This window comes from Etheostoma spectabile, chromosome 8 (assembly GCF_008692095.1).
Source record: "Etheostoma spectabile isolate EspeVRDwgs_2016 chromosome 8, UIUC_Espe_1.0, whole genome shotgun sequence".
NCBI lineage: Eukaryota > Metazoa > Chordata > Actinopteri > Perciformes > Percidae > Etheostoma > Etheostoma spectabile.
This window is the reverse complement of record NC_045740.1, coordinates 23,769,219-23,787,483: the sequence shown is the minus strand read 5'-3', so window position 1 is coordinate 23,787,483 and position 18,265 is coordinate 23,769,219. Positions and strand designations below refer to the sequence as shown.

At 39.7% G+C, this 18,265-nt stretch overlaps 1 protein-coding gene across 1 annotated transcript in view; it reads left to right on the top strand.

Annotated features, from left to right (window-relative positions):
• The window catches only part of calb2a (calbindin 2a), a gene marked incomplete at its 5' end in the record, with an annotated part of 25,009 nt that extends 17,489 nt beyond the window's left edge, over nt 1–7,520 (top strand). Inside the window, 5 exon segments of the mRNA XM_032524166.1 lie at nt 1,904–1,959; nt 2,066–2,105; nt 2,260–2,313; nt 5,153–5,224; nt 7,251–7,520. Of these exon segments, the coding sequence (XP_032380057.1) occupies nt 1,904–1,959; nt 2,066–2,105; nt 2,260–2,313; nt 5,153–5,224; nt 7,251–7,367 (339 nt within the window). The 3' untranslated portion in view covers nt 7,368–7,520.
• Nucleotides 7,521–18,265: the final 10,745 nt, after the last annotated feature.

Here is an 18,265-nt window from a genome sequence, read left to right as displayed (position 1 = left end):
TCACGCTCCATGGTCCCCTCACTCGTGAACAAAACCCCAAGGTACTTAAACTCCGTCACTTGGGGTAAGGACTCACTCCCTACCTTTGTATATTCATGTTATTACAATGTACAAACTTATCAGGTTATAACAAGAAATGTTTGTTTATATATCATTTGAAAAATAAAGTCTGAATTCTAAGAATAAAGTCAGAATATTTTATTTATTAAAAAATTCTCAAAATTCAGACTCTTTTTTTAAATCTTTTTTTAAATTTAAAAAAAAATTAAACTTAAAAAAAAGCCAGAATTCTGAGATTAAAGTCAGACTTCTCAGAACTCAAATAATGTTTTTCACATGTAGCCCTGATCCTCTTACGTACAACCCTAAAAAAAGTATTTTTGTTGCCTAAACTTAACTAGTTCCTTTTCACAATGCTAACTACACATGTTGGCCACGTGTTGCGGTCCTTTGTGTTTGGAAAGTTAACTTTTTAAAAGTTGCCAAATGGTTCCATTGACAAGACTAAAGTGATCTGTGTGTTTTGTCGTTGTGAACTGAGCTATCATCACAGCACGTCCAGTCTGAAATACCACTTGATTAGCCCCCCCCCCCCCCCCCCCCCCCCCCCACCGTCAAAGTATTATTTTCACCCTTTTATTGATGGACAGTGTTACATTGTGTGAGAGATTATTTGCTCCAAGAGAGAATGTTACATGTGAAACTGAACACAACAGTAGGCTATATGCCAATGTTGTTTTCAATCAACAAAAAAACATTTGCACAAAGCAAGCAGATAAGAGCTTTTAATAAGAAAAAATGAGAAAAAATAATGGGCCAAAAAAAAATCAAAGGTAGGGAGCGACTCAGTATCAAATGTAGACCACACATTATAAGTTTCATGTCAATCAGATGATGTTTGTCATATAAGAGGGATTTCCTTTTGCTAGCGGGGCCGCTATGACTAAAAGTCAATTTTGGCCTGTAGATGTCCTGAAATTTTGGGCAGATATGACAGTGTACACTACAGTTACAACAACTTCTTCATTCTTCAACGAATGTTCAAAACGACCGCCATGAGATGAAATCTCTAGGAGGAGTTTGTTAAAGTACGATGAGAAAATGGCCACAATCGTACTAATTTCGAACTTTTAATTAAAAATGTTCCAAAAGTTCCTGTTGGGTTAAGGGTATGGATCCAATGAGCTTCTTTGAACGTCTTGACATGCTACATATGTGCACCATGTTTCGTTAGTCTACGTTTAATGTATACTAATTTTCACCAGACTTAATGCGACTGCCAATTTGGATGAGTTTTTGAGTATGTTAAGCTCCTCAAAAAGGCGATTAATTGGCCGGAAGAAAGAAGAGTTCCTTTAGTTTCAATAGGGCCTTTGCTGTTGGCGTTCGTGCCCAAATAAACTTTTCACATTATACCGTGATACTGATCAATTTCTCTTTTTCTGGTGTGGTGGCAGTAAAATGCTGCTGTAGTTTTTATTATTATTCTGTAAAAATCACCATCAACTGCACTGGCTAAAACGGTTAAAGCTTTTGTTCATAAACAGTCCCTTAACTGGTCCTCTGTTAAACATCTAGAACTATGGAAAAAAAGATGGAAACCTGATGGCTGTCCATTCTATTTCTCAGTCAATATAATTCATGGTGCCCCCGATACTGCGCCATCAGAGAGTAAATGTGTGTGAGTGTTTATCTGATGAGCAGGCGGCACCTTATATGGCAGCCTCGGCCACAGTGTGTGAATGTGTGTGAATAGTGAATGGTTCCTGTACTATGAAAAAGCGCTTTGCATAGTTGTTGAGACTAGAAAAGCGCTATATCTACATTTACCTTGACAGCATACACCTATAAAAAAACTTTCCTTTCGATCTCTTTCTATCTCTGTTCTGCTTCCACTTTGTAGCTCAGGATGTTTGATCTGAATGGAGATGGGAAGTTGGGTCTGTCAGAGATGGCAAGGTAATGTGCCATTCTACTTGCCTCTGTTCACTATATGAATGCTGAAACACATTGCCTGCTGATGTTCATTCACCATCTAACTATTGTGTCCGCCAATCTCCCACAGGCTTCTCCCTGTTCAGGAGAATTTCTTACTCAAATTCCAGGTAAAAAGAAATGGCTACATTAATATACACAATTAATGTCACTGAAGTACTTAATATGATGTAGCCACTATGTTTGAATATTTATAATATAATTGGTTGACTTTTGTTTTCTGCAATTTGTAGTCTGATATCAAAGTCAAACCTTGTTTTACAGGGTGTCAAGTTGACCACTGAGCAGTTCAATGCCATTTTTGCATTCTATGACAAGGTAGGTGACATTTTATTCAAGGTGGCAAGAAATATAGTTGTTGCCTGCTTTCCACACACTCCCACACCCACAGCGGTCTAACCCCACTTTTGGGTTAACTTCTCTTCCACTAGCATTTTGGCACAGACGGTTTTATCCATCTGCCACACTGAAAACTGGGGTGCTCCTGGAAAACCCTTTCTATACATTCTGAGCTAAATTTGTATTGACCACAATACTCAACGGGTTACATTTGAACTCTTCATCATCGATAATCAATCAGAATTACCATTAACAAATGTTATTTACTTCATCCCCCATGAGTCTTATTCATGGGGGAACTATTAAAGGATCATGGGAGCTATTGTTTAATGTTTAACCTTGATTAAAATAAAAAGTTATTTTAGTGGATATAAAGTTAATTGAGCTGAGCTGAGGTAATAGATGCTAGCTCAAAAAAGGGGTGGGACCTATGGGTCAGGTAGGTCTGTGTCTGTAGGCTGTACTGTAAAAGTTAATATGCTACATTGTGGGAGGACTTGAGGAATATATATTTATACTTTAACACAAGAACAAATTGCAACACAGCTAGAAAAAATACTTTAGACTTAAGTCAAGTTGTCACGATGACTCAGAACAGTTTGTTTTGGGATTTTCCTTTAAAATCATAAATGGAAATCCTTGTTTTGTGCGAGGGCGCTCCCTAACTACCTAGGGAAATGCAAACGCAAATGAGTTAGGCTTGGCACAGTTGTACCTTTGTAAACAGATCAGGGTTGTTCAGCTGTGGTTCAGTTAATGGCCACGTTTTCCACATTAACATTGGATTGGTGGGTAGGGACGATGGGGCCAGAGTTGCACATCTGTTAAATATTTTTTCTTGTTTATGATGTCTTGTGAGTTTGTGTCATCTTGAGGGGCCAGTCATACTGTTATCTAGGTACCTATGCGGCTGAATCCATCTTAGAGGAAATAAAAAACTCAATTTGATGTGGCATATCACCAGGAAATCTAAATAAATTTACTCTCTAATACTGTTTTTGTACTAGTGATATAGCCACTTCATAACACATTTGCTGTCTTAAACAGTTATTGTGTGTGGTAAATATGCATACTACAACCATCTTTTGACTCAAAAGATGGTTGTTGTTGATTGATTGAAAAAAACATATATCATCTGTATTTGTAAAGTTCCATTTGTACAAAATTGTACCTTGCATTTAACACTGTCAACATTATTACTTAATGAATATTGTAGAATATTTGCTATTAAATTGTGACACAACATCAGTCTTGGGTCCGTTAGAAGGAGGCGATTGAAGTGGACGGGCAGTGCAGTGGAAGGGGAGAGGTTGGTTTTTGGTATGTGAATGGAGACAGGTGGTTGTAATTAAAGCTTGATTGGAGTGGAAAACCAACAGTAACAATCTTAATAATAACAAGGACAAGAATCTTAATAATTGACAATAAAATATTCTGTTTTTGACAATAAAATATTCCAACACTATAGTTCCCTGGCTACAAAACCTATACAAAACATCACCGGCACAAGGGCCACATTGTACTACAACGTACTTTTATCTGCTAAACAAGGCCATGTTATATGGTTGAAAGCTCCAGACAAATTTAAAGTTGATGTTCTAAGAACCTTTTGTCAAACTAGCATTTCCAAGGTCCATAATGAACCTATTAGCTCTTTATTTCTTGCCACTGTGTAGGCCTTAGTTAACAGGGCAGGCCTTTATAGCAGTGGCTGGGTAGTTGCTTGCATCTACATGTCTCAGTGCTGGACTAAAGACAAGCACTCGCTCAAGCTCACTTGGAGAGGACAGGGTTGAATTCAATTATAGATGAGCCACTGTGGTCCATTCATGTAGACTATCTCTGCGAATGGAGCACTACCATTATGGGTGTAATTATTTTTATCATTTTTTTATGAGCTCAGCCCCTGCAGCTGAAGCACAGTCAGCTGCTGTCACGTGTGCTGAGCAACCGTAAGAAGGGCAGAGTGTGGCCATTCAGCTGAACGTGAACATGGCTCACACTGCCACAGTCCCAAACTGTGTAAGGTCTTGAAAATGTCTGGCATGCAAGATGGCACGCAACTTAGATAGACAAGTTCATACCTGATGTTGCTCTGCTTTCCCATAACTCTGCAGAGCGCGGGACTTTCATCCTTTCAGTGAAAATAAAATAGAATTCACACTTTATTCCCAAGATCTGGGACACTTCAGTCGAGCTTTGTAGACATCAAACAGCATCTCCCAAAGTAAGAAATAAGATTGGCAAGCCACTGAGCTCTGAAGTCATCTTGAGACCGAGCCTAGATGAACAGAACATGGTTTTGTTCCACTTGCCAAAGGGACATTGCCAAAAAATTTGGATTTATTTATTGGCCCCAAACTCTAAACACTACTGTGAGACATAACTCATTAATTAGCAAAGTGGCTCCATATTGACTCTACAGCTAACCCCTTTTACACAGTTGTGAATGGGAAATCTTTTTTTAAATCATCATTCATTAATGGCCATTTGGCTGGTGCATTTATGATGGCTGCCATAAAATATTGAATGACGTTGAGCAGTATAACAGGGCTCAAAAATCAAAAAGCTCAGAATCTAAATATAGCCGGTGCACACTGTTTAGGAAGGAATGCAGGGATCTTTGATGAAAACTAGAAAAACAAGGTGCAGCTACATAATGTTGAGCTGTTGTTTAAATCGCTGCACGGTAATTATGTTTTGAAGTCTCCTCTCTGTCTACAGATCAGTCCAATGATCCTGTCCTTAAGACCATTCCTTTCTGAATGTTTAGAGAAGAAAATAAAATTTGTGGTGTGTTTCTGTCAACTTCTTGCAGGATGGGAACGGCTACATTGATGAGCAGGAGTTGGAGGCCCTGCTACGAGATCTTTACCAGACAAACAAGAAGGTGAGATGGGCGCTTTGGTGAAGGTTCACAGGCATTTTGTATACAAGTACATTCTGTAGCCCTGTGGCATACTGTAAACACAATGCACTTTTGTGAGCTTAGACGTGGCTTGTGACTTTTTGAACTGATACAATTTCTCTCTGATCGTTTATGCTCTTCTCAGTTGTTCAATCACTGAGCTTTCTGTTTAATATTACCGTGTTTCAAGACACCCCAAAAAATACACCCAAAAAGCTGTATTTTAAACAGGTATCTTTATTACAAGCTCTGCCTGTATGGTAGACTTACAATAATAGAAGTAGTAAACATTAGACAAGCTGCATGTGATGAGCAATGTTGACTGATCTAAGTTCTTAGTGCTGCAAAAACTCTGATCAACAGCTTTATTGAAACCCCCAAATGATTCACATGTAATAACTGTTTTATCATGGGCATTCAGGATGTGGATGTGTATACTGGTGCAAACCCTGACTGAAAGGATGTCAAACAAGGGGCACAATCTTAGGATGAGTTGAAGGTGCATTTGTGTCTTCTGTAGGTTGGTGTGAAAACACCTCTCTCTTTGTTGTCAGGATGTGAGGCCAGAAAAATAATACAGGACAAGAGGCTGCTTGGTAGCAGAGAGTGAAATCAGAAACATAAATATTTAATTGACAAAGAACTAATTTGAAGTCCAGCATCTTGAATTTCAAATGGCGTGTCATGCGCTACCAAAAAATAAAGTCTACTTGTTTTCATTGTGGTCTTTAGCAAAAACTATTAAAACATTAACTCGCCGGCGTCCCTCACCTTATGACATATTTAATATCTCCAGATCAAAACAGTGCAGAGACTTACTTTGTTGTTGTTTAGAAGCAGATAAATTAGTCCTTTTAATGAGGTCCTCCAGCCATTTGTAGGCCATCCAGAAGCTTTTTAATCTATCATTGAATAACGTTGTCTTTGTAAAATAGATAGTTAAGAATCTGTCAGGCTTTGCAAGACGTGGACCCCAAAATGCAGAGCCAAAGAGGTAGTGGAAGATATAGAAGATTTATTAAATTAAATGGCTAACAAACAATGGGATTCCTGAAAGAGGCAGGCAGGCAAAAGGAGTTCCAAAAACACTCAAAAAATTGAAGTCTTGGCAATCAAAACCCAAGGAACTGAGAAACACCGAGGACAACCAACACAGTAATCTGACAACAGACAAAGGAAGCACAGAAACTAAATACACAAGGTAACGAGGATAGTAACGACAGACAGGTGACATGAGGGCAGGTGAAAAAGTTGAAACACATCAGGATGTGGCAGACAATAACAGAGGAGGGAAAACACAAGGCAGGAAGTAAACAAGACATGACACAGGAGAAACAGACACTACAAAGTAAAACAGGAAACCGAAAGAGGGCTTCAGTGCAATTTTAGCACAATAAAGTCCACTTGTTTTTATTGTGGTCCTTAACAAATACTAAATTAAAATTGTAATAAAACATTATTAAAATCAGAAAATACATACAAATGTAAGAATTAAATAACATTTTAATTATATTTTTCTATTTATAACACTGTACTATGTGCTCTACATTTCATTACAATAGCAATGCTGCTTATTTAACACATCTTCCACAGTTCATCTATAAGGATCATTAACTGGGGAGAAGGCTTTCTGCCTGAAATGCGGAGCATTTATCCAGCTCACAGCATAGCAAGCTCAAAGCAAATTAAATCTGCTCGCCACATCAATAGTGATTGGATAAAGATGCAATGCCTTCTTTTGTCTACCTCTGTCTGAAATCATGCATCAATTTTAAAAAGTTTTAAAAAATCACTACAAAGGTTGCATGGTAAATATGCCCCATTACCAGTGTAAACTGCTAAGGTTGTGCGGTAACAGAAAGCTTTTAGCAACAAATCTGATCACCTAGGACAATACTGGTTAAATTTAGCTCCAAATAAAACCTAGTATCTTTATCTTGATTACTGTCACTAGTTGGCCCCTTCAGTCTTGCTGACTCTATATCACAACCCCCGTTCTGTTGTTCAGGATGTGGACGTGAAGAACCTGACGGGCTACAAGCAGAGCATCATGACCCTGTCTGACGGAGGGAAGCTCTACCGTGGCGAGCTGGAAATTGTCCTCTGCAGGGAGCCAATTGTGTGACTCTTCCTCCTCTCTTGTTGTGTATCCTCATTTTTCTCTGCCTGCCCCGCCTTGCACTCCTGAGACCACACCCACATCCAGCTGCCTGGCAACATAGATCAGGTGCATGTGCCAGACACCCCCTCTATCATTTCCCATCAACTCCCCTCAAGTTACAACATCAGAATGAAAAAGTGCACTGTCAGCACGCAACGGCTCTTCCTCCCTCAATCCTAACTCTTCTGCCATCTGGCCTGTCAACCCTATCCATGACCTGACAAAAATATCTTCAGAAGCTTCCCACCTTCTCAATCTCATAAACATAAACGTCCCTGCCATCCATGCTGTGCCTGACTTGCCACTCCTGACCAAAAGCCCAATTTTCCCATAGAAATTCCCTTTTCACCTGTTGCTAACCTCCAAACCCGTCCCTAGCTTCATTGACCTCTCCATTCCTTGCTCTTTCAACTTTAAATACAATATATAGTCATATACAGTAAAACTGCAGACAGCTGTTTGAATTGATCTAATTTATAATCTGTGATGGAACTGATATTGATTTTCCCGCTTCTGTTTGTCCTGAAACCCTCTTGTTCCATTGCCATGATATGATTTTTGTTTTCAATGTTTGTTTTTGGCTGAGACTGTCAATTGAAAATATTAATAAAATCTCTTAAGATAAAATTAGTTTTGACATTGTATGAACATCTTGGACCTCTTGGACTTCCTTGTGTCAGTCTGAATATTTAGAGCCATGCAATACAGTGTCATTCTCTCAGTTACATTTCCGGATGACTTACTGTTGATGATTTTATCAAGGCCTCCTAGCTTTAAACTGTTCCCTCGTCTTTAACACACTAGCAAGAGCGTTAAAAGGATTAGCAATGGATATAATCACAACAACAGAAAGACGGTGTAAAATGCAAATCTATAGTGCAGAAAAACACTAAAACTGGACTCTAATATTGATTATGGTTGTCTGTGGGGAGTAACTTAACATCAGCAACTACAACTTCTATTGCTTTTCCTTGTGTTGATTTGTGGATTAATTGCTAAGTGTGCATTGGAATCGAGAATATGATAGAAGTAATGGCTGCTTTGCTGAAGCATTGACTCAGACAGCTTCGTTTGCAGCATAGTGTCTTTTTTCCAGTTGTATAATGAAAATGACTGAAGAAACAAGTAGAGGGATTGTGCTGAGTCTGCACTACAAGGCATTGCTGGTGTTTTCTCCACTGTTTGAATGAAATGAGGCAGCATAACGAAACACTTCTCCACTCCCTTTGAGTTGCTGAAGCAAACCTGAACTGCTGCATAAAGCAAAAGCTGACCTGATGTTCCAGTTAACATATTTAATTTATCATCAGTTTCTAAATTATTTACATTAAACTCATGCCACTCAGTTGGTCCTTGGTAGGTGAATTTAACTAAAAAGCATCAGGCTTAAGTGTTTAATTGTCCATAACAGGAAACACTTAAGCTTCAATCAATCAATTTTTATTTGTCACATGAAAATAAATAAATAAAAAATAATTAAATTCCAGTGAAATGTAATCCCATAAGCTCCTTTGGCTTGTGCATGATTCATCATAAAGAGACAAAAACAGGCACACAGACAATAAGTAATCCGGTTGAATGGCACCGGCACTCCTGCAAAGTCTCGGTGAAAGAACATCAGAGCTCCCGACATCCCACTGGAAACCGACTCCTCATCCACTTTACTGTCCGACGCCGGCACATATGCTAGCAGGATGCCCAACGAGACATCTTCTCCTCTCTGTTTACACACTAAATAGGCTGAAATATGGAACTTAATTTTCATAGCATTCAAATGCAAATTGGGAACATTTTAAAACTTTTGAAACTCATAAATGTAAAGTAAATCTAAAAAGATCAGACATCATCCAAAAAGAAAAAACATGGTTAGTGGCAGAGCAGCGTATGCCTCACGGCAGAGGTCCAGGGTTCGAATCCGACCTGTGATGATTTCCTGCATGTCTTCCCCATCTCTGTCCCCCCTTTCTCACTGTCCTGTCAAAAATTAAAGGCGGAAAAGCCCCAAAAAATAATCTTTAAAAAAAAGAAAAACCATGGTTACTTAATCGTAACAATGATGTAAACTGACAACTGACGATTTGGCTAAAATTCAATTGGTGCACTGGAAGCCTCCATCTTGTGCAGTTGAATCCAGGGGTGGAGGTATTCCTTGCTCCTGAGCTGAGATGTTACTCCTGACATAGTAGGACAGGACATGATATTTCTCGTAAAACCCCTTTAATTGAGTTGACGTGCTTTTAAAACCATCTGAATAATACAGCAATCACACAAGCTCCCATCTCAATGTGGAGCCGGTGCAAACCCACATCAATTAATCAGAAGCGTTCAAATCTTTATATGACATGCAGCTGCGAAAGAAAAATGTGCACATCACTGAAATTGCTGTAAGAATTTAGGTGATAAGAACTCCTTTGTATTAATATATAAGTGAGACTGTAACTTTTGCTGAACACAGTGGACACAAGTGAGATTTGCAGGAAAATGTTAAAACTGTAGCAACGGAGAAGACAAAAAGTCAGCAAGCTGCCTAAATAATGTCAACTACGCAGAAATATATCTTTTCTGTTGGCCAACATTAGCCACCTTAAGCTAATCATATAAGCAAGTAAGGCTGTAGCAGCAAAACCCTGGATTGTGGACTGCCGCTACAACCAAAACAATGGATAGTAAACAGACTTTTGATGACAATGGGAAGTTAAGTGGATATATGGGAATTATAGTTTTTATTGTTTTATTGGGGGGAAGGCATGTCCAGGTTTCCAGGGTAGAGAGTGAATTCCGGAAAGGAGAAAGACATTTGGCTGGCTAGTGGTGGGGGTCCAGTGGTGGTGGTTCTGGTTCGGTGGACGGCCGGAGACAGGTTCCACTGGCAGCTGACAGGTGTCAACTGGCCGTATTAGATTAGTCGTCTATCTATACGATTGACTTTAGTGGTAAACTCATTCATGGGTTAGCCCAGTGCTGCTTTTATCTGTGGTCAAAACAATCATACTGAAAATAACTTTGAGCGTGCAGAACAATGTTCGTACCCTATAATGTTACCCCACCAATCATTAGCTAGCATTAACGTTAGCTTCTTGTCAGGGGGAGAGGTCGGGTTTCCAGGGTGGAGAACACTTCAGGTAAATTCCGGAATAGAGCGGTCTGTCAGTGAGAGACAGTAGGGCGGCTACTGGTGGGGTCCAGTGGTGGGGGTTCTGGTTCGGTGGACAGCAGGAGTGAAGTGGTAGCAGGAGTCAGGTTCCAGTGGCAACTGAGGCACAAAAGAAGAGATCAGGACAGGCAAACACACAATAGACTAAACAGGTAAACAAAGGTTTGTCCGGAGCGATACTAACTGTGGTTGTCTTGACAATGATTTAATGCAGAGCGAAGGAATGACTGGGTATGTGAAGCAGAAGTTGATTGTGGTAGATGAGACGCAGCTGGAACCCTGACTCCCGCACACCAGACTCCACTCCTGCAATTAGGACATACAGAGGGAGGGAGAGAGGACAGACCATTGACTGTATACATATCAGAATCAGAATCAGAATCAGCTTTATTGACCAGGTATGAAGACACATACGAGGAATTTTCCTTTGGAGCATAGTTGCTCACAATGTGCTTACACATTCAAAACAAACAACCCAACAAACAATATATACACACTAATATAGACACACTAATATATACATACTCTAAACAGAAACAATGTTGAGAGATGAGTGCAATGAAGAGACCAATAAAAATTATTTAAATGTGGAACATAGTGCAAAGGGTACTGGGATAAATAGTATTAAGTTATTATATATATTGATATTAAATATTACTATTAATATTAACGGTCTATGGGACAGACAGATAAGCTACCTAGGAGCAGCAGGCCTTACGTAAACCCCATAGCTGATTAGAACGCATCTGTTTATGGACAAGTTTACCCATTCAAGTGTCAAATGTTGCGTTTAGTAATGTGTCATTCTAATAAAATAGCTGCAGTTTCCCCAACATAATTAAGTTTTTCTTGGTTTGATTTTAATTGGGATAGTGAAAGTACACAACTCTTAAAAAATAAAAAAAAATTGTAGGGTCATTTTTAGACTTTTTAATACAGAAATGTTACATATTGTACCTTTAAGCAAGGCTATGTTTTAGTTTAGTGGCGCCAAAACATAATGTAACAGCAGTACAAAAGAGTCATTAGTGACTAAATTATGGTAGATACACAGCATCAATCTCATCAAGGTATTGGTACTGCAACAGCTATACTCCACTCTAAACACTTTGGAGTGTATTGAGTTGAGCTAGGGAGCATTTTCTTATTTATGAAAAGAATTTTATGACAGGAATGAGATTTCGGTCAAAAATTATTTAGTATCACTTTAAATCACAATTGATATGCAGTAGATTTATAAATTGCTGTTTTGAATGCTATTAAAATCTGGGGCTATAACAATTATATAATGCTATACTATACTGTGCTCGTTCAAATTCATGTGCCTGTTTGGAATGGGACGATTATTTGGCCTGTGGAAACCCAAATTAAAACATAAGCAAATAAATTTGCTGAATGTTCGAACGTTGTGTCAAACTGGGCATTGTTGGGACTTATGAAGTGTCAGGTTTAGTTAAAAACATTATTTGACGTTGTTCCGTAGCTTGTTCAGAGATTATCAGCTAATAAAATACTGATTTAGAGGGGGTGGGGTACTTTTGCAAGGCATTGCATCCTTTTTACATTCTCATTAGGGGCTAACCCTCCCAAAGGTCTGATCCTAGAATTGCCCCTGGCCCTTAGCCTATTTTACACACACCTTCAGAAGCTCTGATGAGAAAGTCTCCAACCTCCCGGTTGGGTGCTTCGTCCCTGATGGAAGCTAACAGCAGCACATTTCCCCCTCTCAAAAGCATGCACGACTGTTTCGCTGTGTCTTGAGATCTTTAATCACTTTTGCTTGTAGAAAATAGAGACGATGACTCAGCTGTTTTAAATGGAAGGGCTTTGAAAAAATATTCTTAAGGGAGTGGGTGCATTGGTGTGGGAATAATTTCTCACAACTCCACATAATTTAAAGAAGGAGCTGCTGATAAGAGTTTGGAAAAGAGGCAGATCTAATTTAAACGTTTTGCTGAAGATGAAGTCATTGAGAGATTGGACAACTGTGCCATGCTTGATCAGTTAAATTCAATTAAATTTTATTCATAAGATCAAATCATTACAAAATGCATCTCAAGACACTTTACAGATAGAGTAGGTCTAGACCACACTCTATGATTTACAAAGCCCCAAAGATTCTAGTAATTCTCCCAAAAGCAAACAGTGTGACAGTGGCGAGGAAAAACAACATTGTGTCAGTTATCCAGAAATAAAGAAACCCTCTCCACGTGTTACGTACCTTCTGCATATACAAGGAAAATTACACTAACTTCTCAAGATACTTTTGCTGATGCAGATCAGATTCTCAATTGCTCCAGATAACCAACAATGTCCTGCATGGGATTACAGGAAGTCTCTCAAGGCTCTGCAGAAGGCAAGATGCACCTTCAGTCCCTGAATGCATCCTACTAAGCACTCCCTTCTGCCACCATCTGGGAGTAGACATTCCAATCACACTGATCTCAAACAGATGCAGGATGAACTCTCTTCTTTAGCTATACATCTGCTCAAAAGAGAAATGACTAAAAACTACATACTACACTATTATTTAACAAAATAAATATGTATTTGTTATTACAATTGGTATGCATTTGTAAAAAAATGTTGTGCATGTGTTATTACATACTTATTTAAAAAACTTAGTATGTAAAAACTTATGTATTTGTTATTACTTGCATTTTCTTTTTACATAAAGGGCAGATCTGAAATTTATATTTATGCTGAAGATTTGATTAAAGTTAATGTTTTTTTGGTCTTTGGTGTTTTTTATGTTTCCTATTTGCAGCCCACTGATTTGTTTTATAATGTACTTTATACACAGCATTTCATACTGACAACAGGAAATGTCAATTAAAAGGGAAACGCAATTTAAGAAAAATAGTTATTGTTATGCTGCATTACACTGTTTGAGTTGAGGCTATTTAAAAATCTCATCCTATCATTTTTGAACGTGTTTTTAGTTTTGTGACTCCAGGTATGGCAGGGTCAGTCAGGCGCCCCACTACTTTGATCCAGGCTAAAATATCTCAACAACTATTGGATGGAATGCCATTGCCAAATTAGTTGCAGACATTCATGGTTCCCAGAGGACAAATCCAACCGAATTACATTCCTGTAGACAGAATGGTTCAGTTTATTACTTGTGATCAAGTATTACTAGAAACTAGATTCTAACTGTTGGATTTGCCAGAGTAACAGAGAGATAATAGTGCAGATGAGTGGACAACATACAACAAACACATTTAAGGAAAAGAAATCCTGTGGTGGAGCATCACACCAGTTTTTAGAATATGTATTATAGTAGTCTCACAATGCCAGACCTTCCTCCACAGCGATGCACAGGAAGGTCTGAGTAGTCCATACAACAACACAGGATAGGAGAAAAACATGCTCTGGTTTATTGGCATTCCTTTAAAATAATCACAATTGTCTTGGGCAGTTTTAGATTCTGCTGATATGGTTTTTATCGATTTGCACTATTTTTCTGTTCCGTTCTGGTAGACTGACTTTTCCTCGGGACATTAAAGTGATATTAAATCCTAACTCGTGTTCAGACTTCCACATGATGATTTTTTTTTTAAACATTATCTACACAAGCAAACTCATTGAGTGAATAGCTGAGTAGACGAATAACCAAGTGATACTGTGATACTGTGTGTGCATGTAAACACACTTAATCATGCTGTATATCCACTATGATAAACCAATGTGATAAAGACTGGAGGCAGAGTACTACGCTGTGTGCACGGGAGAAAGAGAGGATGACGGCCATGATTTATTTATTGATGAAAGGAACCCTGGTAGTTTATTTATGATATCTTTAAATATAGCTCATGTGAATTAAATAAGTGATTGAAAATGGATGTTCCAACCTAGATTCTTGTGTATCCCACACACTGCACACACTGAACCTAGGCATGTGCACACACATAGACAAACTTACATCACAGCAGACATTCACAAACAAATACAAGTAGATAAAGACACACACTCTGTTCTTCACTGTTGCTCCTGACTGACAACATGTTCACTCTTGGCTGTAGCACTGTGACTCAAAATCAAACTCATACTGCAGCTGAATTTACTGCTACGGAAAAATAACAAACAACATTCAAAAATCTGTTACAACTCATCAGGTTTTTGTGATTAATTGCAGAATTGTTAGTAATTTTGGTGGCAGTAGCTCAGTCCATAGGGCGTTGGGGTGGGAACCGGAGAGTCGCTGGTTCAAGTCCCCGTACCGACCAAAAGTGCAGAGTGTGGATTAGTAGCTGGAGAGGTGCCACTTCATCTCCTGGGCACTGCCAGGTGCCCTTGAGCAAGGCACTGTACCCCCCCAACCACTCAGGGCGCTGGTCCAGCTGGCAGCCCACTCACTCTGACATCTCTCTATCATTTGTGCATGAATAGGTTTGGAGCATGTGTGTATTTCAGGCCTGTGTGTAGTGATTACTAACAAAACAGAGTGTAAATTGTAATTTCCCCACTGGGGATCAATAAACGGCATAATTATAAAATAAAATTATAATAAAGCGTCCAGCGTTTGGTCTGGGGGATTCAAATTTTTATGAGCAGGTTGGCCAAATAACATACCTATCACCAGAACAAATGGGTTTCCCAGCTCATTCTCAGTAGTTGAGCTGACATGACTCTCTGACACACACGTACTTATCTTGTTTTAATGATTGTGTCAAACAAATACAATTTAAAGGAATATGTTTGACATTTTGGGAAATATGCTTATTTCCGTTCTTTCTGGAGATAAGATGGAAAGATCGATATCACTCATGTGTATTGGGCCTGGAGATGCTTAGCTTACCTTAGTTTAGCTTAGCATAACAACTGGGTATGGGGGGGAAACACCTTGCATGGCTCTGTTCAAAAGGTAAAATGAATCAGCCTACCAGCCTGTGCAAGTGTAAAGAAGACAACTTGTGGTTTTACAGGGGGTTATGATTATTTTTCCTGGCTGGGTGCCTGCCTCTAGTCTTTATGCAAAGCCTAGCTGAAAACCTGCAATAACTGATTTTTGGTCAGTTAGGGGCAGTGGCGAACAACATTGACCTTTTAATGGCAAACTTATCAGCAAACAGCTGCTTATTTACACATCCAGAAGTTACAGAGCAATATTAGAATTTACAAACAAATCAAAAGAAGTTGGGTTAATAAAAACAGAATACAATGATTTGCAAATCCATTTTAACCTGTATTCAATTGAATACACTACAAAGACAAGATATGTAATGTTCAAACTGATCAACTTTATTGTATTTTTGCAAATATTCACAATTTTGAATTTAATGCTTGCAATACATCCCAAAACGCTGGGACATGGGCATGTTTACCACTGTGTTACATCACCTTTACCTATAACACTGAATAAGCGTTTGGGAACTGAGGAGACTTATTGTTGAAGCGTTGTAGGTGGAATACTTTCCCATTCTTGCTTATGCTTGCACAACTTTAAGTTGCTCAACAGCCCGGGGTCTCTGTTGTTGTGTTTTGTGCTTAATAATGTGCCGCACATTTTCAACGGGACAGATCTGGACTGCAGGCAGGCCAGTGTAGTACCTGCAATCTTTTACTATAAAGCCACGCTTTTTTAACACATGTAGAATGTGGCTTGGCATTGTCTTGCTGAAATAAGCAGGGCTATCCCTGAAAAAGACGTTGCTTGGATGGCAGCATGTTGCTCCAAAACCATTTATCTTTCAGCATTATTGGTGCCTTCACAAATGGGCATTTTTCCTATGCCATAGGCACTAATACATCCCTATACCACAACAGATGCTGGCTTTGAACTTTGCGCTGATAACAATCTGGATGGTTCTTTTCCTATTTGGCCCAGAGTACTGCCATTATTTCCAAAAACAATTTGAAATGTGGACTCAGACCACAGGACCCTTTCCGCCAGTCCATCTCAGATGAGCTCTGGCCCAGAGAAGCTGGTGTTGTTTCTGGGTGCTGTTGATATATGGCTTTCGCTTTGCGTGGTAGAGTTTTAACTTGCACTTGTAGATGTAGAGAAGAACTGTGCTAACTGACAAGGGTTTTCCAAAGGGTTCCTGAGCCCACGTAATAATATTCTTTACATTATGATGTTGGTTTTTAATGCAGTGCTGCCTGAGGGATGAAAGGTCACAGGCATTCAATATTGTTTTTCGGCCTGGTCATGTACATGCAGAGATTTCTCCAGATTCTCTGAATCTTCTGATGATATTATGGACTGTGGATGATAAAATAATGAGTTCCTTGCAATTGTTTTGTTGAGAAACATTCTTAAACTATTGGACTATTTGCTCAGGTAGTTATTCACAAAGTGGTGAACTTTACCCCTCCTTGCTTGTGAACGATTGAGCCTTTTGGGAATGCTCCTTTTAGATCTAAACAACAGGTTCCAAACAGGTGTTTTTTGAGCAAACTAACCCATTGCTCTTTTCCTGAACCCTAGATTTGAATATATGCTGGCTCTATACACGCTAAAAGTATTGTTTGAGCCTTTCAGTGGCAAAATCAGCACTTTTAGTAGGCGGAAATTGACTCGATTTGCCCTATTCCACTGCCGGTTATAGCGTTTTAGGTCACAAATGTCACTCACTAATGTTAACACAGCTCAATGAATAGGCCTCTCTCCAGCTAAGGAATTTGAGGTGGCTGCAGAATATTCAATGTGGAGTTCACTAATTTTATCCCTAGCAACGGGAACCCTGGCGAGATTGACGCCGCTCCGTCTGGCTTGTTTGTTTTCGGTAATTTTTCTTTTTTTTTTCTTTTTCCTCACGAAAATGTCGATGGTTTTGGTTGATGTTCATCCTTAGCTGAAGTTAAATGTGGCGACGCATTCTTGTCTTCTCTCCACCGTGTTTTGTTCTCATATGGGGCCGGAGTCTGACATGACAAGGATTGTTGAGTGAACGCTGGCACAACTTGCTGCTGCTGTTGCTCGCCGCTCACCTGGCATTTTCACTGGCCGTTGACGCTGCCCAAAGTTTTGATCCCAAATGTGGGCCGGTAGGCCATACATCGTGTTTGTCTGTACCTGGCTCTTTCTGCTGCCTGTTCGCCTGCTGTTGATGGGTCTGCTGCAGTACTCGGCTATTGACCTGCTCCACTTGCGCTATCACCTGCCTGGACCTACGCCGGAGGCTCACCTTCACCCGGACATCGCCTTCCAGCCCCGCCGGAGATACATTCACCGAGGGTCCCGCAGGAATTTCCACCACAAGAGCTCAACAGGAATAAAGTCCATCTGGTCCAGCTCTCGACGCCCTCCACGCTCTACCAACCGGGCTGTTGACCACAGCGTGTTAGCCCGCCTAGCCCGGTCGGCCACCGGTCACCGCCACCAGCTGTGACATTGCCTCACTCAACTTCGCTCTGCTCAACATCCGCTCACTGACAGGCAAGGGACAACTCATCCAGGACTTCATCTCCGATCGTAAGCTAGACTTTTTCTGTTTAACCGAGACATGGCAACAGCCCAACATCTTTTCTGAACTCAACGAATCCACTCCTAGTGGATTTGTTTACATCTGTCAACCACGTGGCTCTGGCCGGGGAGGAGGTCTTGCAATAATCTACCGCGAGAAGTGGAAGGTCTCGCCGGTGTCTGAGCCTGTCTTCAGCTCTTTTGAATCTGTTGTCTGCAAATTATCTGGTCCCACTCCAACCATCATTGCTACTGTCTACCGCCCCCCTACACCGAATAGTGATTTTTTAAATGACT